Source organism: Hippopotamus amphibius, chromosome 3 (assembly GCF_030028045.1).
Source record: "Hippopotamus amphibius kiboko isolate mHipAmp2 chromosome 3, mHipAmp2.hap2, whole genome shotgun sequence".
NCBI lineage: Eukaryota > Metazoa > Chordata > Mammalia > Artiodactyla > Hippopotamidae > Hippopotamus > Hippopotamus amphibius.
The window spans coordinates 29,646,882-29,670,064 of NC_080188.1; the positions used below are offsets into that span (position 1 = coordinate 29,646,882).

The 23,183-nt window shown below is 42.4% G+C and overlaps 1 protein-coding gene across 4 annotated transcripts in view; it reads right to left on the bottom strand.

Annotated features, from left to right (window-relative positions):
- Positions 1-2,250: 2,250 nt before the first annotated feature.
- KDR (kinase insert domain receptor) overlaps positions 2,251-23,183 on the bottom strand; it is a 44,217-nt gene continuing 23,284 nt past the window's right edge. Inside the window, exons 16-30 of one of the 4 annotated variants that reach the window (XM_057728609.1) lie at positions 22,700-22,806; positions 22,135-22,270; positions 21,504-21,608; positions 20,048-20,161; positions 19,388-19,476; positions 18,639-18,792; positions 16,606-16,703; positions 14,219-14,341; positions 13,955-14,066; positions 13,599-13,698; positions 13,085-13,190; positions 11,778-11,929; positions 6,705-6,804; positions 6,150-6,235; positions 2,251-4,366 (exon numbers count right to left, since the gene is read on the bottom strand). In XM_057728609.1, coding sequence (XP_057584592.1) covers positions 4,144-4,366; positions 6,150-6,235; positions 6,705-6,804; positions 11,778-11,929; positions 13,085-13,190; positions 13,599-13,698; positions 13,955-14,066; positions 14,219-14,341; positions 16,606-16,703; positions 18,639-18,792; positions 19,388-19,476; positions 20,048-20,161; positions 21,504-21,608; positions 22,135-22,270; positions 22,700-22,806 — 1,805 coding nt within the window. In that variant the 3' untranslated portion in view covers positions 2,251-4,143. Of the gene's footprint in view, positions 4,367-6,149; positions 6,236-6,704; positions 6,805-8,480; positions 9,591-11,777; positions 11,930-13,084; positions 13,191-13,598; positions 13,699-13,954; positions 14,067-14,218; positions 14,342-16,605; positions 16,704-18,638; positions 18,793-19,387; positions 19,477-20,047; positions 20,162-21,503; positions 21,609-22,134; positions 22,271-22,699; positions 22,807-23,183 lie in introns of those variants that run through there. The other 3 variants (XM_057728611.1, XM_057728612.1, XM_057728610.1) reach the window with 3 other exon arrangements.

Here is a 23,183-nt window from a genome sequence, read left to right on the forward strand (position 1 = left end):
AACAAAGTACAGTATGGGGGTATACTGTCACCAGTTACTGCTAAGTACACTGATCACAGGTTCTAAAGTACTTGGAATAAACAAAAGGTGAGACTAACATAAAAAAATCAAACCATATGTTTTCATTCTTTTATTTTTAAACCAAAAACTGTGAGTGAAACTATTGATTGTAATGTTGTTCTATAGATATCAGAAAGTGACATAAAGATCATATGCTATGCTGTAAAGAAAAAAATCGAAGATACAATTTGATGCCTTCTCCTTAACATTCACTTGTCATGTATCTGTCACAGTTTACTGTAATGTCTTATCAGTAGTCTTTCTTAGAATACTTTTTTTCCTAACTCAGAGCTCTTATCTCTGAGTCAGACCTCAGCTGAGCCTGGTATGTTCTACCACTTCAGCCCCAGAACGTCAGGCAAACTTATAATTTTCTCTGAGTTGCTCCTCCCAGATTCCTCTACTTCTCTCCATTCTGATCAAAACCAGAGCAAATGACCTTTTTTTTACTTTAACTTCTTTTACCTGGGAGCCTTCTATAACTTTTCCCCAAAAAATCAGACTTAAAATTGCTTTCATAAAGACTGCCCAGATTTTCATTTACGTCTAAACCCCTACGTGGGAGAGACTCAAGTACAGAAGATGCAATTTTATAAAAACAGATTGGAACCCCCTTTGATCTGTGCTCACTCCTTACCTGAAAACATGGACATGCGTGTCCCTATAGGACAAGAGCACACAAATGTGGAAAGATGTATATCAAGAGCTACTCTCTAAAAGGCTTTAGCTTTCTGGGTTTGCCTACATTTTATCATCTGGGTGATAAATATCTGAGTGAGAAGAAGAAAGAAAGACATACTAGGGGAGACAGGAAAATGAGTTAACTACAAAAGTTGTGGGCTTGAGATTTTTACTTTTCTTCTTTCATTGAAACAGACAAAGGAATACGCATTGATAGGGAAAGTAACTCTGGGGGTAATGAACTTAAACATGCCACCACCTTCCTCTCTCCTGTGATGTGGTTGAGGAGAAAGGCTGCTTGGTGGGGAGGGAGGAGGGTTCAGAGGAGAGGAAGTTTAGTGGAAAGAAGAAAAACAGCAGGCGAAGGGACAAAGGGGTTTGAGAAGAGGGAGAAGAACAAAGCAAGTCAAGGGAGAGAATGAGAGAAACCTGGAGCCAAAGGGAGACAGGGTGGCCTCACCTACGACACACCAAATGCCCTCAGTGAATGCTTTGAAAAAGATGGTTCAGGAAGCACTTTAAAAAGCTGCAACATTCTCTTCAATACAGGGGCAAATGAGGAGAGAAAAGGAGCTGGAACAAGGAGCTTTAAAACAGAAAAGAGAAGGAGAGGGCCAAACCTCACCTCCTAATCATTCTGCCTGAGGTGCTGAAAGCATTTCTTTACAAAGTGTGAAGTTTCAACTGAATCCAAATTCCTGGCATTGGAAAGAGTGCTAGGGGCCACTTATGAGAAACAAAATCTCTTTTTCCTAAAATGAAGAAAATTCTCTTTTTCTATGAGGTCTTCGCCGTCTTAAATAACCTAGATTCTTCCATTCATTTACTGGACAACACTATAACAACGGGAAAGACAAGACCAGGCGTGACCTACAGTTTTACATCTGTCAGAAGACCCTGCTCTACTAACTCCAGCCAATGGCCCAATCTATAAGTGCAGTGCCCAGGAACCACACACCAGAGCCACCCTCTTTTCCATCATAAAGTTGTGCAGAATGTCTCAGAGAGATGATATGGTTTGAAAAATGGTACAGTGTGTATTTCCCCAAGCACAGCAGAAAAGACATGTATTTAATAAAGAATGCTGCCATGATTGACAAGCTGCTTAAAGAAAACAAAGCGAGATCCCTGCCTCACTCCATATACAAAAATAAATCCCAAATGGATTTAAATGGGATAAAATGAAGATAACTTAGAATTCTGCATTATTTCAGAACTGGGAAGACCTTCCTTAATACGATTAAAAAAACTAGAAGACATTTAAAAAAATAACAGGTATATCTTTTGACTATATAAATGTTTCAAAGTCTTGTATAAAAAGATCCCACAAAGAGTAGGCCCACTCTTTGGTGCCAACGATCTTCAGATAATTCCACTCAGTGAATTCAGGCAAAAGTAATCATTCAAAATGGCAATGTTGGATCCGAGGTTCTGACACTGTAAGGACAGAGTAAAGTGTAATTGAAAGCTATTAAATACGCCTCATGCTTCCCTGCACTGTCGGGTCTGGCCACCTGTCTCGGCCGTTCTAACAGGCACAGGGGTTACGACAGAGCCACAAATACTGTTGGAGTACTTACTGGGTATCTCTCAGTCCATGCTTTAAGAATCTCAGAAGTGCTCGGAATTTAACAAGAGTGCATGGGTGTGTGAATTATTTGTGTCATGAAGAGGAGGGGGAGAAGCAATTATACCTCAAGCCAGAAATATTCACCCTCAAAACAGCTGTGATAGCATTATACCATTGTATTTTTTTAAACTAAGCATACATTTATTAGTTTATAAAGTATACAAACATTTTATGAAAATATCCTTTATAAGAAGAACACGGGAACAAGTGAAAATAAAAAAAAAAGCCCCATGGAAACGATGTCTGATTCACCCTCCCCGATTTTAGAAGTGAGAGAAATGACAGTACAGTGATGCAACCTTGCAAAGAGAGTCCTTCAAGTTCATTTTTTTTAATAAAATGGCATCAATTGCTAAAAGTATTCTGACCTTTGTTATGCTACATAATACTGATACGAAATGTGAATAGTACAAAGTTCATTATATATAATATAAGGTTTTAATATATTACATTTGTTTCTACATAAACAGACTATAAATATATGTGCCATAGCATGTTTTATAGTCATGGTTCCCAGCATCTCACACTATGGTACCACATGAAAAATACACTTTCTTTTTTGAAAAGGAAAGAACAAGGGCAGAAACCAGTAGAAAGAGCTTTCCATGTTAAAAGTCTAAATAATACAATAGATGTTGTTATAACGTTGGCTACAAGGTAATTTTGAAACCTGGCTAATAATTACTCAGAGAGTGAACAAACCAAATCAGCTTTTACTAGGGTGTGGAGGTCAAATTACTAGAATACTGACTGGCTGTGGGGTCAGGAAAATACTGGAGGGAGGGGGAAGGCACAGAGAAGGGAGCAGGAACCAGGGAGTAAAATCCTTCACCACAGCTTGATACTGAATCTACTGCATTCAGGCTCAGACACACATCAGGACAGACACGTCAGTATTCACCCAGAAGGAACCAGAAGCCGGTTGACACAGTCAGAAATCTTCGACGCAACAGGGAGCCTCTGTCGAGTGTCCTTTCTTTGTGGTGTCCTGAATAAAGGATCAGCCTGGGAGACAAGGAGCCAGGGCTGCATCATTTCCTTCCTGCGGCTTGGCCAGGAGACACGTAAGAGCCCGGAAGGAACTCACATTAGGAGTCGGAAACAGCACAAGGAACTCTCATTTAGCCCAAATGGGAAGAGCACGCAACCTTCTAAAACCAGTCACCTCGTCTGAAGCCTTTATGTTTCCTAACAGACCCCCGTGCCCACCTCCACCAGAGCCAACACAATGCATGTGTAGGTGCAGGGCGCCCTCAAAGCAAGCCAGCATCTTCCTTTCCATCAATCCAAACCCCACACGTAAGACTTGGCTCGGGACCCATCTCCTAAACAGAGCTTCTTAGATGGACTCAGCCCTAAAGGTCTTTCCCATCTTCAACACCTAAAGCACTTCCATTGCCTGGTTTATCTTCTAGTTTTACAGAGGTGTCAACTCCCTGGGTACTGCTACTTCTTGGAGGATGAAGCCATTTCTTGAACTTCTTTTGCTGTAACCCCTGGGGTGACCCACATCAGGGGGCATCAGACATGCTTTTTAAATGAATTAAAAAAAAAAGAATAAGGTCAACACTGGGAGAAGACACAAACACATTCTTGGGTCACAAGCATCTTCTCAGGAAATGCCTAGGGGACCGGCTCCCTGCAGTCCGAGGTTCTTTTTTTGAAATGAAAATCAAATGTGGCTACTTCCTGGTGGTGGAAAGAACAACACTTGAAAATCTAAGCAGCACCTCTCATGTGATTTCCAGGACTTGGGGATGTGGGTGCCTCCTTTAAACAGGAGGAGAGCTCAGTGCGGTCCCAGAGTCAGGCTGGAGAATCTGAGCTGCACTGCCAGCTTGCGGTCCAATCTCTACCAGCTTTAAAAGTTCCGCCTCCTCGCTGGAGTACACAGTGGTGTCCGTGTCATCAGAGTGATACCCCGACTGGTAGCCGCTCGTCTGGTTTGAGCCTTCAGATGCCACAGACTCTTTGCTTTTGCTGGGCATCATTCCACTGCAGAAGAGATGGCAACCAAATGAGTCAGCAGAGAGAAGGGAGTTCTTTTGCATCTTATCATAACCCCATTCCCAGCCCTGGGTTGCTGGCATCTTCCTGGAGACACCAGCCCCTCTCCCCTCCACTTGTTAATCAACATAGCAGCTTCACTCAGACAATGTCTATTTTCAGGTACTAGCGTGAATTTGGAGTTTCAGATAAGTCCTCTTATTCAGGTCCAAGTCTTTCAAGCCTGAGATGAGATGAAAGGCAGCTCTGCTCAGTTATGCGAAGGCTCCAACCAATGGAACCTTTTTATGGCCTCGCAGACTGACAAGTTTGTATACAAGGACAGAAGCCAAAGGGACTCTTTCATGATGTGGAGCAAAACTGGGATGTTCTGAAAGTCCACTGGAGCTTGCCCCACACTGTCAAGTTACAAGTTCTTGAGCAACTTTAAACTTTAGTAAGTCAAAGCGTGTGTGTGCAATCAAGCCAGACATGTCAAAAACTGCTTTTTATTCATCAAAACCACATTCTTTGGAAGGACAGAGGACCTGGATCACTCAGCAGCAACTAGAGAATGTTTTCAATGGTGTGGACTCGTGACAGACGGTAATCATGTCAAAGCTTAGAAAAAAAAGCTTAAAAAGGCTTTTTGTAGCTTGGTGTAGGCTCTGTGGAGCTTAAGCCATTCTCAAGTGTGGAGTTTTTCTTCCCCCTTAATAGGTGTTTAACCAAGCTATTCATGTTAAAAATTGCGAAAGGATTTTGTTAACTCTGTGTTCGTATACGGTTTACAAGTTATTTCAAATAACTAGAAATGCATTTTTTCTTTCAATCCAACCTCAGTAAAATGCACCTAGTGTCTCAGACAATGGCATGGTACATAGTCATTGCTGAGCAAATATATTTGAATCAGTGAATGAAACATGATTGGCTCTCACAATTTCTCATCTTGGGCCTATGGCAAACAATAAAATTGCACAAGGGCATATTTTAATGGTTTGTTTTGTTTTGCTTTGTTTTATCACATGAGCATCACTCAGTAATCTAAGGGCAGTCCCATTTTATCCAACAGTTAGATTATAAGTAGATCAAAATCTTCTCCATTCCCAGCTAGCGTGAACCTGCTAACACATAAATAACTACTATGCATCCCATTATTCTTATAAATACAGAGTCTTTTTTTTTTTTTAATACAGAGTCTTATTTATTTGTTAAGTTAGAAGCAGGAACATCTACTCAAAAAAACCACAAATTCCTACAGCACCATGTGGGGGAAATTATATTCAAAACCAAGTTCAGTATTTTTTCCCACAATTCAGTACTTAATAATTCAGCCAATAATATTTAAGTATCTTATGCAAATAGATAATGGCTTATTTATACATCTTACTTCTTAAGGACAGGTGCACCCACTTCTGTTCAGGTTTGAAAATTCTTCAGGGTAGAGTCCGCAAAGATTTTAACTATCTCAGTAGTTTTAAGGATCACATCCGATGACCTCTTTGTTACTTAGCCAGTATCTCACAAACCACTGGCCATAGTAAATGTTCAGAAATCCCCTAGTATTCATGAATTCTCATAAAAACTGACCAAGTCCTCTTACTTTAGATTCTTTCTTAGACTTGCCAGGTAATTTGTTTGATTTGTTTCCATTCTTTATTAGTTAGGTTGATGGAAATTTGCCCAACCAGCAAAGACACAAAAAGGGAAACCTCTGCACCTACGCTCGAAGTCCTGAGTTCCTTCCAAAAACTCCTTTTGAAATTTGTCCTTCTATTTAGCTGAGCCTTACCTAAAAGATGGGGCTAACTTGGTTCTGTCTTCCAAGGTTTTCAGCTCTTCAGATGCAAGAACCATCCCACTGTCTGTCTGGTTGTCCTTTTTAAGAGAAAATGAGATTGCACAGTTGACTGAGTACGTACACTCACCAATTACTGAGTTAAACTGCTTTCCTAACCCATCTATCAGACAACATTCCCATGTTCTGCAAAGGGAGTATCACAGCCAGGAACTGTGCAGGCTACAAAAGGAAGTAACTGCTTCCAAGAAATAGACCCAGGCCTGGAAGAAGAGAGGAATTTAGGGAGAAGTTGAGGAGACCTGTTTTTATCCCTCTTTTCACAGTGATACGCTTGAGTGGAATTGGGCATGAAGCTGGATGGTCTTGAACCTTAGACCAGGGGCTTCACTTACAGAAAAACCAAGGGGGTCCAATAAGTTCCATTGCTATAATGACCCCATGCCTTAGAATGAGGCTCCAAGTCTCTAATGCTTAGGCTAATATTTATCTAGCTAATGTTTCATCTTTGGTATTATTTCTAAGACTATTTTTAAAAGATGTACTTACATCTGGGATTACTTTTACTTCTGGTTCTTCCAGCGGGATATCTTCAAATGTTTTTACACTGACAGGCCGGCTCTTTCGCTTACTGTTCTGCAGATACTGACTGCAAAAGAACAAATATTTATATTTTAGTGGTGGTATATTTGGCTGCAGATTCCACAAGTGATACCTAAGTTCATTATCTTTCAACCACAAGTTTAATAGCGACCTTCAAAACATCCTTTGGAAAAAGAAAAACAAAACAAAAATCTTTCTCTGCTAGCACACACTGAAGGCTTAATTTCCTGTGAAAGTCCATTTAAAAGTATAATGTAACAGAGGGGCCTAGATGAGCCCCTTCTCCTTTGAATCGTACTTCTGAGGTCCAGGGCTGGATTGAAGACAACAACAGCAGACTCAGCGGTCAGTTGCCTTCTGCTTGGCTTCCTGATTGCCCGAGATCCCTCCACTGAGCTCTTGGCATATTGCTGAGTATTTCACATCTTTCTGGCCATCTCCTAGGCAAGTTTTCTAGACAATGCCCACAGAACAACCATTCAATGAAAATGGGCAGAGGAAACACCTGCAGATCTCACTGAATCTCACCTGGTTTCAGTAAAGGATGCTGAACCCAGTAAGGTTTGGAGACAACCTTCTCCTTCTACACGTAACAGAGGCTTAAATGGGTAGAGGGGCAGGTGGGCTGAATCTCCTATTTTCAGCCCACAGAGCTGAGTCTGTAGTTTGAGAGTTATGAGATATTCTATTTCAAAGTCTACCACAAACTACACAGACCTGGGAAAGTCATGAATGTATTTCTATGCCCCTGTTGCTCCATCTTTAAAATGTACTGGCAAGAGCTTTCCTTCCCTCACTCACAAACATATCTGGAGGATGAATGAGGTGATCATTGGCGGGTGATAAGGGGTCTTAGAAAGAATGATGCTCCATCACCCAAAGCTTGTTTCTCTCCTTCGAATTCCAAAGGGTACCAGTTTCCTTCAGGAGTCCAAAGGGTAGGACTTGTCAGACAACACATCACCTGTTCCCTAGGGGTGCTCCTTCCCTACTATGCGATTCTGGGTGAGTCTGAGTGATTCTGTTAAAATCAGCCCAAGTGGAGAGAAGGAAAGTTCTTTTCATAGGAAGGGACAGCAAATTCACCCTTCACTCTTACCCCAGGGTAGTTCTCACCTTAGGCAGCCTTCTGGATATGTTATATATTCCTTGTGTTGTCTGTGACCAGGTGAAGAGAGGACTCATTTGGGCAAAGAAGGATAATGGAAACCAAGTCTCCCTCCCCTGCCCCAAGAGGCTGGTTCCTCCTCTTACAGAGATGAGAGAATGAGGATCATCAGTGACATCCTCACTCAGGAAGCTCCACAGGAAAGAGGACATGATGTACAAGGAGAGAGAAAAGCCTACTTCTCCTAAGTTCAGTCCATAAAAGTGGTGTTGCCAAAAATTACTGGTACCCTAGCTCTTCATCACTCCTTCCCTCATTCAGGAATCCTTTACTGAGACTCTCCCGCGTGCCAGACACCGTGCTAAATGCTCCTCAACCACTGTCTCACGGCATCTCCACAAATGGTACCTCTTTAGGTGGGTATCATTATCCCAACCTCAGATGAGGAACTAAGACAGAGAAAGGTTAAAGAACGTGTCCAAAATCACATAACTGGAATACCTGGATTATCACCTCAAGGGCAAAGAGCAGCCACTGAAGGATTTTAAGCATGAGATTGACAAAGTCAGATATGCCCTTTAGAAAGACGACCCTTAAGGGTTAAGGAGGGTGAGACCAGAGGCCATGAGACCAATCAGGGGGCTGTTCTACTTATCTAGGAGAAAGAAGGGCAGGGTGACTAAAGAAAGGTGATGCCTACAGGGTCTGGAGAAGCGGACAGATTCCAAAGGTATTTGGGGTGTAGCATTAGAGTTGGTGAGCTTGGGCAGTAACGCAGCTGCCTTAGGAAGCCCAGCTCCTTGATTTCTGAACCCAGTAATAATAAACATTGCTCAGCCCTTCACAGTTGACAAGGCATTTTCATGGACATCATTGCATCTGCTCGTCACAAAACTACAAAAAAGCGGTATTTATTATTTCCTATTTGGAAATGAGGAAGCTAAACCTTAGGGAGGAAATAGCTAGAACTGAGGCTCAAACTTGGGTTTCTAGAGCCCACACAGGGTTGTTTCTTTTTGTTTTTACCTTATTCCACATTGATGCCCTTGGAAAAGCATTAGGAAGAAGAGAGTAGTGGATATGATTGTTCAAGTCTTTATTGAGCACCTAGTATGTGCTCAGCTCTGCTCTCTCCCATGTGTGCACTGACCATACGGTGAGGAGGGTAGAGAAAAGGGGGAATGTGGGCTGTGAGATAGACCAAAGGTGGAGAAAGGATAGTTTCATTTCAAGCAGCCTAATATCAGAGCCCAATTCAGGAACATCTCGCCAGCAGGCTGTCCCAGGCATCAATCTACAAGGAGCATTTAAAGTTTCTTTTCTTTTTTTTTTTTTTTAAGAGCATAGGCTCAGTAGTTGTGGCGCACAGGCCTAGTTGCTCCGTGGCATGTGGGATCCTCCTGGAGCAGGGACCGAACCCGTGCTCCCCGCATTGGCAGGCGGACCCTCAACCACTGCGCCACCCAGGAAGCCCTACAAGGAGCATTTAAATCATCACTAGCAATTAACCAAAATGAAGGGGGAGAAATGGTACATGCCAGAACCTTTCTCCGGGAGAGAAATGAAAAGAGATCTTTGATAAGCTACTTGGAGTGGGAGGTGAAACTCCCAGGGGAATTGGTGGAGAAGTCACAGGTGGTCCCAAAACTGCCCTCCAAAAAAGATGAGTCCAATTAAGATGTATTTTCTTGCAGGAAGCATGCAAACTTGGGGCCAGCGCTGATCTGCAGGGGAAATTAGAGACAAAGCTAAGTCTAGACACTAGCGGTCCTTCCTCCTCACCCTTCCCCCACATACCTCTCAGCCTCTTCTCTAAATAAATGCTGAAAAAATTATTTTTAAAACAGTTTGAAGGGGCAAAAGATCTGGAGGCTGGCTCCCACAGGGATGTCTCTGTCCAGCTCTATTTATAATGCAATGAAATTGAAAAGTATAAGAAGGAAGCAAGTGAGAAAGTCTCCTCAGCCCTCCTCCTTGACTGGCAACATGGAAGATAAGAGAACAAGTCTCTTGAGAGGCATCCCAGCCTCGCCTCTTCCTCCCTAGGGAAGGGGAACCACGAGAGAGCATCAAGACGAAGTATGCTGTCTGCAGATGCCTCGATTCTGCCTTTCCTTTAACCCAGATGATTAAAATGTGACCGTGGGGTCTCATTTTTAGTAAAGGGAAGAAGGTGGAGGGAGTTGAGTGGAGATGCAGACAAAAGCTTCTAATTTCCATTTTATTTTTCAAATTATGGCTGGATAAAAGCGAAACTGGACTGGAAGGACCAATTCAAAAATCACAGACAGAAAATAGGAGCCAGGCCTCTGTTGGGAGTGTGGTGTAACATTTGTCCAGGCTTCTGGGGATAAATGTTAGCAGCCCTGTTTCAGATCCAGCACCACATTTGGCACTTCCATTACACACACATGACTGCATCGACTCTCGGCACCATATGCAAAGCTCCCGAGTGAGTCAAGAGGCTGCCGGCTTGGGTCCTCACCCCACCTGGTCACAGAAAACCCAAGAACACAGCTCATGATCAAGTGCCTTTCTGATAAAGCAGAAGGCAACAGTGTTTCGGGAATAATGACCACACCAGAAGGCTAGCTGAACTTGAACTAGGACTTTTTAAACGTGGGGGTGAAACTATAGATTTTCATATCATTCCTCTTAGAAACTCATTATACCATGTAATTCTCAAAGTCATCAGTTTTGTACAATACCAGTGTCCTTGCCTGGGTCACAGTGAAAATTTGCCCCAGGTCACAGCTGCAAAGAGCAGACCTGGGAATGCAACCCAGATCTACCTGACTCTCTGGATCTTTAACCACAATACTGTATCCTCCCCACGTAATTGCTCTGAGTCTCACGTCCAACGTCTACATCAAAAGATAACAGTATCTACCTTGCCTAACTTTGGCAAAACCCAATAAGAAAAAGTTATTTGAAAAATGCCAGAAGTTCTTGACACAGATGGAATGGACAGCTTACTAGTTGGCTTCTACCCACTCTCAGCTTTCTTCTCTCCCATGGCAGTGCTCCTGCTGCCCTCCCTGTGCAAGTCCATGGGGCAAACTGTCCAGGGTGACTTCCCACCTGCCATCTGGCAACCTGGCTAAAGGCTAGAGCTCCATGGCCCTGGCTGCAGCCACAGTACATTCAAGGGGGCAGGCTGGGCTCATGCTGTCAGGGGTCTGGTTACAGGAGGAAAACACCCAAAGGGATGGGAACAGGAACAAAGCAAAGTGAAGTAGTCCCAGGCTTAGTAAAAGGCAATTTTAATATCATATTGTAGAAACCATACCAACTCTTGCCCTATGCACAGGTGCTGGGAAAGAATAAAAAGAAAGCTGCCTTTAGAACCCCTCTACAAATCAGGAAAATACTGCAGTGCATGTGGTTTAAATAAGCCCAGAAGTCCCATTATGCAAATAAAATGCTGAAAATCAGACCTGGGAGGGGCTTCTGAAGATGTGCTGTCCAGTCTAATTCAGAACGCATCCCCACAGCACAGTGTATCCCAGCCAGAGAGGCAAAAGTGTGTTTTCATAAATGCATAGAACTCTTCCTTCCTGAATCTTTCCTAAGCCATTTAATTCACATTAATAAAAGAGTACATGGGGATAATTTAAATACAGATGTCTTTGTAAAATTGGTCTCTTTTTCTGGAGATTAACAAACTGTGGCATTCCAGCTATTTGCAGCTGCAGGGCTTAGAATCCTGAAAGGAAGAGCTTCAGCAGCAATGTGGACCACAGATGGGAAGAGACTCACCTACCCAGGCCCTCTTCAAGGCGGACCTCTCAGGGAGAAGGGTGAATGTGCAAGTGAAATGCAGCAACTTTATACAATGTCCTTCCTCCAACCCCCTCCCCAGGATGACCTTGAAGCCCCCTCCCCCAGGGGATGTTGACCTTACACCGTACCTGATTCCTGCTGTGTTGTCATAATGGAATTTGGGGTCACACACTTCCTCTTCCTCCATACAGGAAACAGGTGAGGTAGGCAGAGAGAGTCCCGAATCCTCTTCCATGCTCAAAGTCTCTGATATGGGAAGAACAATGTAGTCTTTGCCATCCTGAAACAATAAACACAGAGTGCTATTGTTATGGCTTCAGTCCTTCAAGAGCCTTCTCATGGAAAACAAAGCCATGGGGGCTTCTTGTTTATGGGGAATGTGGCTTTCATACCTGAATGTAAAACTTTAAGACAACTTTAAAAATGGCTTGTTGAAAACAAAAGGGCACACAAAAGGGATGTGTATATGGAAAGTATAGTAAAGGATTTAAGAAAAAACAAGATAGGTAAGGGGACCACAGAGAACCATGTCTACCATGAAGACAAAACAGGTTGTGTTTACAGACAAGCAACAGAGCAGGCAGAGTGCTGCAGAGCTGAGAAATCATTTCTTCACGTAGTCCTATGTCCATGAGCCAGGTCCTTTAAAGGGCATATCATCCAATTTTAGCCTCGACCCTTCAAGGCAATGGAAAAACTGATGACAGTCTAAAGAAAAGCAATAAATGTGCAAGAAAATGGGTCTTCTGAGAAATGGTTGCACAACTTAACATTATTTCATCAAGAGAAAGAAAGAAAGGGCAATTCGATACCTCTAAAATGTTTGGAAAGTTTATTGATAAAAACAGATTTGACCCATTGTCTCCCAGCTGTTCAAAAGAAAAGCAGGAGGAAATTGGCTTCCATTCACTGTAGTAAGAGGTGTTGACTGGAGATTAAGTAACTTTCTAACAGTAAAGGCTACAAGTCTAAAATCCTCCAATGGAAGTTATGGGGGCCTGGGATTTTACAGAGGATAAAACCATCAATTTTGCAGGGTTCGGATGTGTTTTTGCCTGAAGAATGTATTTAAAATTCCTTGAAATTCTGTCCACTGTGGATATTCACTTGATCGACTAGGTTTTGTTTTTTTGTACTTTTGGTTTTGTTTGTTGTTAGCGTGCTTTTTTACTTTATAAGAGCCTCTGAAGACACCAAAATATACATCAGTAAAACTAAAAGTGATCAGCTCCCAGGTTATGAATTAGGATCTCATCTGTCTAAAAGGATAATTATGACTTTTAGAAAAGCATTACTGCTCAGATCTGGAAGAACACAGCTCCTTGAATTCAGTGGCTGAGAGGACAGCATGGTGACTGCGAGACGGTCTCGGCAGCAGAGAAGCCCGGACACCTAAGTACTCTCTGTAGAAGCTTCTTGGATGGCGGTCACAAACCTGCTGAGCATTAGCTTGTAACAGATTTCCCAAATGTTCCACCAGCTCTGAAAACGTGGGTCTCTGATTGGGCTCCCCGTGCCAGCAGTCAAGCATGGTCTGGTACCTGGAGAAGCAAAACACTCATGTCATTAACCGCCTCTTTCCTCCTGACCTGATGCTGAAAATAAGCACTTGAAGGAGTAAATATTTATAAAGAGTCCACCATGAGCCAAGATGCTAAGTAGGGATACGAAACTATGTAAGACACAGAACCCTACACCTGGAACATGAAGTGTGTATAGAAAAGGAGGCATCATAAATCAACATCTAGTAAAAACGGACCGGTTGGTATAGATAAAGTACTGTCATTTCAAGGAGGATGACTCTGCTTGAGATTACCAAGGAAGACTTCAAGGGAGATGGAAGACACGAACTGGGCCTCGAAGGAGGCATGTATGATGGAAAGTCTTCTAGGCAGGGAGAATTTTTATAAGCAAAGAAGGAGGACAGAAAAGGACTTGTACAGCCTTACATTTCTGGCGTGGTGTAATCAGGGGCTCTCATCCGAGTTCCTTCTTTCAATCGCCTACAAAACTCCTCGTCGATCTTTACCCCGGGATATGGAGACGCTCCTGGAATAAAACAGGAATGGGACATTACTGATTTGATCATCTCTTGCAGAAAGCCCGGAGACTGCTTCTTCAACACCTGATATATATCTTTGCTTCTTTTCTTTTTTTTCTGCTTTTAGGTTTTACAACCCAAAGCTTCCAAGTAAGTTTCATCTGATAAAGGTGGAATTCAGGAAAGGAAAAGGTGCACTGGGGTCACTGACTTTTATCATTTTATTTGAAGTATGGATGGAGGTTACAAAGAGAAGGGACTTACCTAAGGAAAATATTTCCCACAGCAGGACACCAAAAGACCACACATCACTCTGAATTGTGTACACTCTGTCAAAGATTGTTTCCGGGGCCATCCATTTCAAGGGGAGGCGAGCCTACAGGGGTAGAAGACGAGGAATGAGATCCCAACTTATCGAATATCTAAAGAAAATACTTCCATTGTCCCTGGACACAGGTCCTGGGTCTTGCTGAGAGGAGTTTGAATTCTGCAACTTTATAGATCACTGGGTGCATCTCTGAAACTTACATCTCCTTTTCTGACATAATCTGGGTCTTTATAAATATCCCGGGCCAAGCCAAAGTCACAGATTTTAACCACATTCTTCTCCGACAAGAGGATGTTTCTCGCCGCCAGGTCCCTGTGGATGCACTGCAAAAAGAATTGTGTGCATTAGGACTCAACATAACTGATCTCTTCTACATCTGTTGTGACCTCATGCTGTAAAAAAAAAAAACAAAAACCAAAACCCACATCAGAAAACCAACTGATTAACAAACACTGGGTTGCATCTTTTATCAACACTTCAGGAAAAAAGTCCGAGTTTCATTGAGACACACATCTGCTTATTCCATAAACAGCCCCAGACTCTGGAATTAAATAATTAAGTTATAGCATGCTGATGGAGTCATAAATAGACTTCTCTTAGCCACAATTAAGAATGTGTTTCTGGTCACATCCACACATCCCTTTTGCCTGGCACCATATACGGTTAAAACGTGTTATTCTAAGGAGGCCCTAGAATGGAGTTTATTTTGAATGAATGCACGGAAATCAGAAACAAGGGGCTCTCCTCAGTTTGGTGCCCTTTGTTGGTTTCTCTGTTCCATACGTAACCAAAGCTGGACCAGCTCTGAGAAACAATTCTCAGTGGGGCTCACCCTGTTTTCAAAGTGCTGGCTTATCACAGACATCTACGAAAGCACTCTCAGCCTCTCACTAGTCAAGGGGATTCTCCGGCTCATGAAAAAGGAGAAGTGAGTTCTCCTTGGCTTTCCTTCAATTCTTTTCTATGCCTCAGTTTCTCTCTTCTCTGTATCCCCTACCTTCATCTAACTTCCGTCACTACGCAGCTTTCTCTCCACCAGGTAGACTTAGAGCAAGAGTCTCAGGGAAGAGTTAGAAATGAACAAAAGGCTTAGATGAGAACTCTTACGGCAGTGAAGGAGTGATGTGTGAGCCAGGCACCATGGACCCCCCATGCCTCTCATCTGTATAGCACTTTCCTCTGAAAGAGGCACACGGATGTATTGTACAACAGGGGAAACACAGCCAATATTTTGTAATAACTGTAAACGGAGTGTAACCTTTAAAAATTCCATAAAAAAATTTTAAAAAAGTTTTTTTTAAAAAAGCACATTGTCTAGCATGATTGATCAAGACAGGAGACTCCAAAAAAACACAGTCCTTCCTACCTTTCCCGCAACCAAAGAGCTTCCTTTTTTAAGCAATCAGGTGGTATTCAAGAAATTCAGCCGGCAGATGTAGGAGAAGTAAAAGGATCCCCCACCCCTCATTCCCTTCCCCATCAAAGGAACCCTGACTAAAGGCAGGCTCTGGCCTTTAAAAAGTAATAGAATAAAATCAGAAGATTCAAGAAGGGCAAAGCGCCTTTTTCTTTGGCAAAACCCTCTAAGATCCCACTTCTCTCCTTCCCCTTGGAAGAGAGAAGAGAAGCTTCCAGAAACCTCTGAGATCCTGAGGCTCTGAAAGCTGTGACAAGCTTTAAACTTCAGAAAAAGACATGGGCAAGGGATTTCACTCTAATTTAGAAAAAAACACAATAAAAACTTTTAGTCTTTCTTTCCCAAGTAGGCTGCAGCAAATGCATTCTGTCAACTGATACTTTTTCCTGAAGCTTATTTGAATTTTTCTTGTTTAATGTAAAACCATCCATTTCACACTTTTGGGGCGGGGGCAGGCAGTTGACTTCAGCCTCGCTCCCTCCATGGTGTTTACAACTTTTGGAATGTTTGTAACTTGTCACGTACCCACCTCAGCCTTTGTTTGGCCTACTTTTCTAATTTTAGCTCTTTCAACCTCTCTCATCCAAAGCCTGTCCTTCCTGCTTTCTAATTATACTGCTAACAAATGCTTTTTGATGGACGGTGATGAATGTAAAAGAAATGAAAAATAGACTCTCTTGTGCCAAGATATCTGCAAGGCTCAGCCCCTCACCTCTTCCAGGCCATTACCCAAATGTCACATTCAATGTACACAAACATAGAGGCATATGCACATACCAACATACTGCTCCTGTATACTCTGTAACCCTTTCCTGCTTATTTTCCTCCACAGTACTTACTCCCATCTAACCTACTTGGTATTTTACTTGTTTATATTGTTTGTTCCACCCACTAGAACGTAATCTTCATGAAGGTGGAGAGTTTTGCCTATTTGCTCACACAGTGTCCTTAGCGCTTAGAAGACTGCCTGCACTTAGTAGGTATTAATCACATGAATTAATTTCATGAACTCCTAATACCCCTTTAATGAGCAGAAATGGGGCCTCCCCAATACAGCTCTCTTAACAGTCCCAGGAGTGGTGAGAGAATTTCAGTCCCAAACAAACACCAATGGCTGGCGCTGGACATCTCCTTGGCAAATCTGTGATGTCAAGAGATACTTTGTCTCACCTTCCGTGATGCCAAAAACTCCATGCCCTTAGCCACTTGGAAGCTGTAACAGATAAGATGCTCCAAGGTCAGGAAGTTCTTGTACAGATCTTCAGAAACTGTCAGAAGATGCAAGAGGACGCAGATTGGTATTTCGGCCAGAAACTATTTGTTTCTAAGTTTGATACAGTAATCTTCATTTTAAAAATTGGGAGTTAAATTTCAGGAAATAGAAGCAGAGAGAAAATGCTTCTATCTTCTGTAAATATGCTGAATCCTGGTATATTATTAGCCTTCATCATACCCCTTAGCAAAAATATTGACTTTTCCATTTTAGCCAAACTGGATGAACAAATCCAGGAGGCAAAATGAAGGCCAAAGTGGCACAGATAACAGGAAGGTAAAAGAGGGCTTTCGCAAATTTGCCCTTTTAACGTGTTGTGTTTTTTTCATGTACCCAGAGGGATAAACAATAGTTTTCATATCAAGAATTCTAAAAATAAAACAACAATATCCGGGGTCATTGAATCTTCTCTCTCCAGGCTTTGTCTTGGGACAAAGGCCAAAGGTCAAGTTATAATCTACAACGGATAACTAAAAATACCAGAAATATATTTACTTCTCTCACTTTTAAACTGAGAAAGTGCTGTAAACATATTAAATCTGGCCCGTGAGGATGCTTTTTTTCCTTCAAGGATATGAATGAGAGATGACAGGAACATTGAGAGAAAGACAAATTTACGTAAACTGGTGGTATTTACTTCCGGGCAACTGGTATAAATAAACATTAAGACATTAATGGGTGTTTCAACATGATCTCTTAACTTTGGGCAGATAAGATAAGACATGGTTTCTTTCCTGGAGACAAATACCAAAGTAAATGAAAACTCAGTTGTAATAATAACTTTGCAAATAAAAGGACTATGAACCTTTTTCTCAGTGACTTTCTATCTTTAGGGGTGGATGGCTCTCCATGAATAATCAGTGAAACGCTTTCATTTTCCAAATGAAGAAATGGAGGCAAAATTCCAGGCCAATGCCCCCTCTACTCCAACTGACTCCCTCAAGCCCTTAGGTTTCCAGGTCACTGGCCACCATTTTGTGAGCAAAAGGATGGGGCAGAAATGGCTCCACTCAACGTGCGCCCAGTTATGTGAGATCTAGACAACCTCCCCATGCTTTTCTAGGGCAAGTTCTAGTCTCACACTGCCTATCTGGCTTCGATGGGAAAGAAGTCAGTTTTAAGTTCTATCTGTGGCCTCATGTCACAGGGAATGGAAGTGGGTTTCTTCCATTATTTCATGATTGAATTCTTCTAAGCTCACGCCTCAAGAAGAGCCAGATGGCAGGAAGCCCCATCTCTACCACCATGGAGCTGTCTCTGCTCCTTCTGAGGGAAGCAGATATTCAGTGCATACTGAAGCCGGAAGAGGTCCTGAAAGTTAGGCTGGGAACACATCTCTACTCATAAAGGGCACTAAAATATCATTGGAAGCATAAGTGGATAAAGACAAGTACATTTACCAAGACTCCTCTGAAGAGATATGGAAGACTTGATAAGCCACTTGGGGTAGAAACAACAGATGCCTACACTGCCTTGAAGAAGGTTGGGTATGATTAACTGAAGGGCTTCTGTTCTGCTGGTGAAGCAGACAAGGTGGGGCTGAACCGCTGTAGACAGTGGGGAGGCTGATCAAACACCAGAGGGCCTCCTTTGCCCATGCGCGAGATGGCCCTGCGCCTCTCCTGCTGATAAATGTTGAACCAAGACGTCAAGAGCATTGGTTTGACTGCTGCCAACTGCTCAGCTCTCTTGGGGGACCGAGACTTCTCAGGCTAGCCACGCTCAGCCTCACAACCTAGCCTGCTGCTTATCTAGACCTTCCGCCCTGCACTTCTGGGGAGACTGAATGAAGGCCTCCTAGAAATTTAGGTCTCTTTCAAATATTAGGTAATCCTGGACTTTTCCAGGACAAAAATCCTTGTTACACCCTGTCACCTTGTCTATTCCTACAAAAGCGTGCCTTCAGTGTGGAGGAAGCAATGGCAGTTACCTTCCTCTTCCTCCACATCACTGAGGGATTTCTCCTCCACAAATCCAGAGCTGGCTGAGCTCTGGCTACTGGTGATGCTGTCCAAGCGGCGTTTAGCATCCACGGTGATCTCCCCAACGTATTCTTTCCCTTGCCGGAATCGTGTCCCTTTAGTCTATAAAGAAACAGATGAACCAACTCCTTGAACACCAGACAGTCTCTAAAATGTAGCTAAACAATAGAAACAACTGCAACTATTAAAAGAAGATGAGGGACATCAATTTCAGGATCATGGAATCTCTGGGATGAATTTTTGGGCAAATGTTCTACGTAATAGATTTTCTTCCGTAAAGCCTCGTTCCTTTTTAGCGTAGAGATAAGGGCCTTGTTTCAAGTTTCACTCGGACACACTTCCAACATCGGGGAGCTTTTGACAGCGGGATTGACACTCCATAGGGCCAAATATGGCCAAGGCGCAGACAGAATAATCCAGAGTTGTCCTTCCACCTGTCATTCCCTTCCCTTAATCACACCCACCTTCCCCTCCTCGGCATCATCTATAATGGGCCAGTAGATTAGAGTCACAAAAATAAAACACGAGGAGTATGTGTCCTCCAGAAGGTAAGAGAGGAAGGTACAACAGCCAAGAGGTAACATGAGAAGATTCCTCACAAGTTCTTTCCAGAAGTTTACTGAAAAAATTAACCTGCACCACTTTGAGTTTTCCTCCATTTCAGAATGTGGCCACAGTTAAGTTAGGGGGGACATACCTTGTAGGGGACAAATTCATTTCTCTTGCTCCTTAAGTAAGTTGACAGGTTTCCAAACTTGCAGAATTCCACAATCACCATGAGTGGCCCTGTGGACAGCACAGCATGCCAAGAAGGGAAAATGTATTTTCACTCACGTTTCTCACCAAGTGTTTAATACAGCTAGAAAATATCACAGAAGAGGCTACACCCTTTCTCTGGAAACAGGACCGTAGAAATCAGCTGGTTGCAGTTCCCTTATACTGTAACTTTTCTTTTGCCAAAAGGCAATTCCACAGGAGATCCACCAAAATTTCTGAAGAAAATCCACCCACTTGCTTTTCGACACAATCACTTAAGATGACTCCATTTTAGGGAGGACTACTCTTTTGAAGTCCTCTGTTTTCAAATGTGGGGGGAGGTTTACTTTTCTCCTCTGAACACCTATTACATAAGCAGCAATCTGTATTATAATCATGTAGCATTTTTTAATTCACAGGAAGTTCCAGAATAATTTATAGTGCCCATTAAACCTCCACAAAATATATTTACATGTAGAAATCTGCCAAAGTTTCCTAAGTTAAAGAAACTAAGGCTATGGGAGTTGGGTGGTTTCCTTCAAATACCAAAAGAAAAGTATATGCCCAAATCCCACAACCAGAATCATCTACAGACACTCACCCCCTGGCTTGGTACAGGCACCAAGCAGATTGACCACATTGAGATGGTGGCCAATATGAATGAGGATCTTGAGTTCAGACATGAGGGCTCGGTGTTCGCTGTGTGTTGCTCCTTCTACAAATACAAACAAAGAGGAAATCATGTGGGCACTACCTTAGGAGGACCAATGCCTCACCGCATGCATCCACGCAGCTCTCCCTCCAGGGGTAACACACCGTCACCCAAATGACAGGCTAGGTGCATTAAAAGACGACTATAAATTATACTTTATAATTCCAAATTAAATTCTTTAAGTGCACACAGAATGTCTGATATTTGAAGGAAGCCACTCTGAGGTCTTTTGCAAAGTGGAGAATACATCTGCAAATGAAATCATGCCCAGATTTTCTTCTTCTACAAAACTGGATTTTCACATATCAGGTTTACTATGCTTCTTAGGGCCTGATTATTTCAGTGCTTCCTCATAAGGAAGCAGCGCCATGTATTAAATATCCTCATGTGTTAGGGGCTATGCTGAAGTTCCCACCAGTCTGTGCCGAGCAGGAAACTTAACCAGGCCAGCTGGCAAAGCCCGTTGGCACATGAGGCTGATGAGGCTAAGACTGTGAGTTTGATCTGTACAGACTGGTACACTTCCCTCTAATCCACAGACACGGTCTACACCTCAGGCCCTGATGAGCCACTTCAAAATCACATACGCCTCAGCCACAAGGGAGGAAAAGGCAAAAGGAGAGAAATGCCTTCAGAATGCACAAGACCTACTGGCAAAGGGTCAGTAGCACTGTCTCCATCAATGAAAGCACATCCCAGTTCTAGCAAAGAGCTTTATATACATCACTTCCCCTGAATTAAAATGGCAAGACCAGAATTCCATTACTATTAGGCTTAATGACTGTTTATGAAACTTTTAATTTTAAAAACGTTACCCTTAATCTTTTTCCCCCCCACACAACCACTCTTATTTTGCATATTATCTTTTATATGTGAAAATCTTTTACATATTCCAATTCTAGGGAACATGCTATTTTTTGCGTGCTACTATTTTTACTTATTATATTGAATTTCTTTTTCCATTTCTTGATGGTCTATAATTATCTTACTAATGCACCATAGTACACTAAGAAACAGTTTTGATGTAACCAAGGTATTTTTTTCCTATAGCCAAGCTACTAAATATAGTTGTACAAGCCGTGTTCTGCACAAGGGCTTCCAGGCAAGGCGGGGGCGATAGGGGAGCTCAAATCCATCCCAAGTTTGCCTGCCAGGCTGTGGACCCTGGCATGAATCTCTAAAAGTGGAACTTTTTATCCAGTTTGTTCAAAGGCATCATATAGTCTGGCTGTACGTTTGGCCAGTGGGCCCACCTAGCCACAGAGCCCCTGATACAAGCCTTTCATCATGTTGAAAGATGGGATGAAACACAGAGGGACACATCATCATATAATTTTGCTTTTACCTTTCAACATTTTGACAGCCACTGTCTTGCAGGTTGCTGTCTTGTCAATTCCAAAGGCATCTGCTTCAATCACTTGCCCAAAGGCACCACGGCCAAGAGGCTTACCTACAGTCAACAACAAAACAGACTTGGACTATTTCACCACCAAAGCAGGAGGCAAAGTTCTGACTTGACAAGGTGACCATACATTCCAGTTATCACGGACAGTATAGTTGACCTCCTTGTCCTGGCTTACAGATTTAATACCGGGGCGGGGTGGGGGGGACAGGGGATTGGGGTGGGATGAACTGAGAGATCGGGACTGCCATATATATATTACCAATAAGAAGAAAAAATCAAATATATGTGGTTTATCGTATGTCAATTATATCTCAATAAACGTTCTTAAAAACAACAACAAAAAAAAGATTTTAATACCTCCCTCTTCCCTCTCTAAATGTCCTGCTTTGGGTGATTACACAGGGACCCTACTTCTAAGTAACTAAATGGATGACTACTCAAATTCAAGAGATGGGATGAATTTTCTGAACCAGAATCCAACATTTAAATAGACTAGATTTGTCATCAGCCTAAAAGAGGAAAAGATGGCCTGGCAAACCCATTATCAAATTAATACTACTTGAGAACACACCTAGTTTCAGCCGGTCTCTGGGGAATTCCCACTTGCTGGCATCATAAGGCAGGCGCTCACAGTGCTCGTCCAAGGGCAGTTCATCGGGATCCATGACGATGGATAAGTAGCCCGTCTTCAGTTCCCCTCCGTTGGCCTGGAAAGCGTTACTCCTTCCAGTCACACACACCCTGTTGTTTGGCTGTTGTTTTGCTATGCTTGTTATTGTTGTTTACAGAAGCCCCATTCTTGGTGTCTCATTTTCTAAAAGGCTCACGGAGTGTGAGAGTAGTCCTATTATAATTCTGCTCCCAGTGTTCCCTCAACCCCCAAATGAGCTCAGAATTTAATTCTTAAATCTTAATTACACTAGACAGTCCAAGCCCATCTCTCCTCTTGTTGCTTCTATCAATTAAAGACCAGTGGTCCAGCCAAAAGCAAGTGGGTAAGAATGGTATTGTATAGAAATAAAATTGTGCCTATTGAGCCAATAACAATGGGAAGAATCAACTCAAAGAACCCCAGTCAGCTTTCATTAATCATGAAAACCAACGTGCATGGGACAGAAGGGAAATTATTTTGTTACCCGCTTAACGGTCCGTAGAACGATGACAAGAAGTAGCCAGAAGAACATGGCGATCACTGCAGTGCCTACTAGAATAATGACTTCCAAGTTTGTCTTTTCCTGGGCACCTGGAAAGACACAAATGACTGAGCACCAACAAATGGAAACTCATACCTTTCGATGTAAAACCATAAAGTTCAACACTAAAGCAAAATCTCAATCTTACCAACTCAGGAAAATCCTAGATAATAATAGTCACAAACCTCTAACTTGAATGGAGTTTATAATATCCTCAATGGATAATTTAAAGTTTGCAAAACATTGCTCATGGAAACTTCCAACAATAAAATTCTAAAGTAATTAAGGAGAGAAATATTAATGTCCTAAAAGACAAACAGAAAGCATTTGGAAGAAGAACAGACATTGATGGAAAGAAAACAGATCATGTTCTATACAGAAGAGAAGTATTCTGTTTGGGGAAAATAAATGTTTGGTTTTATGCTGA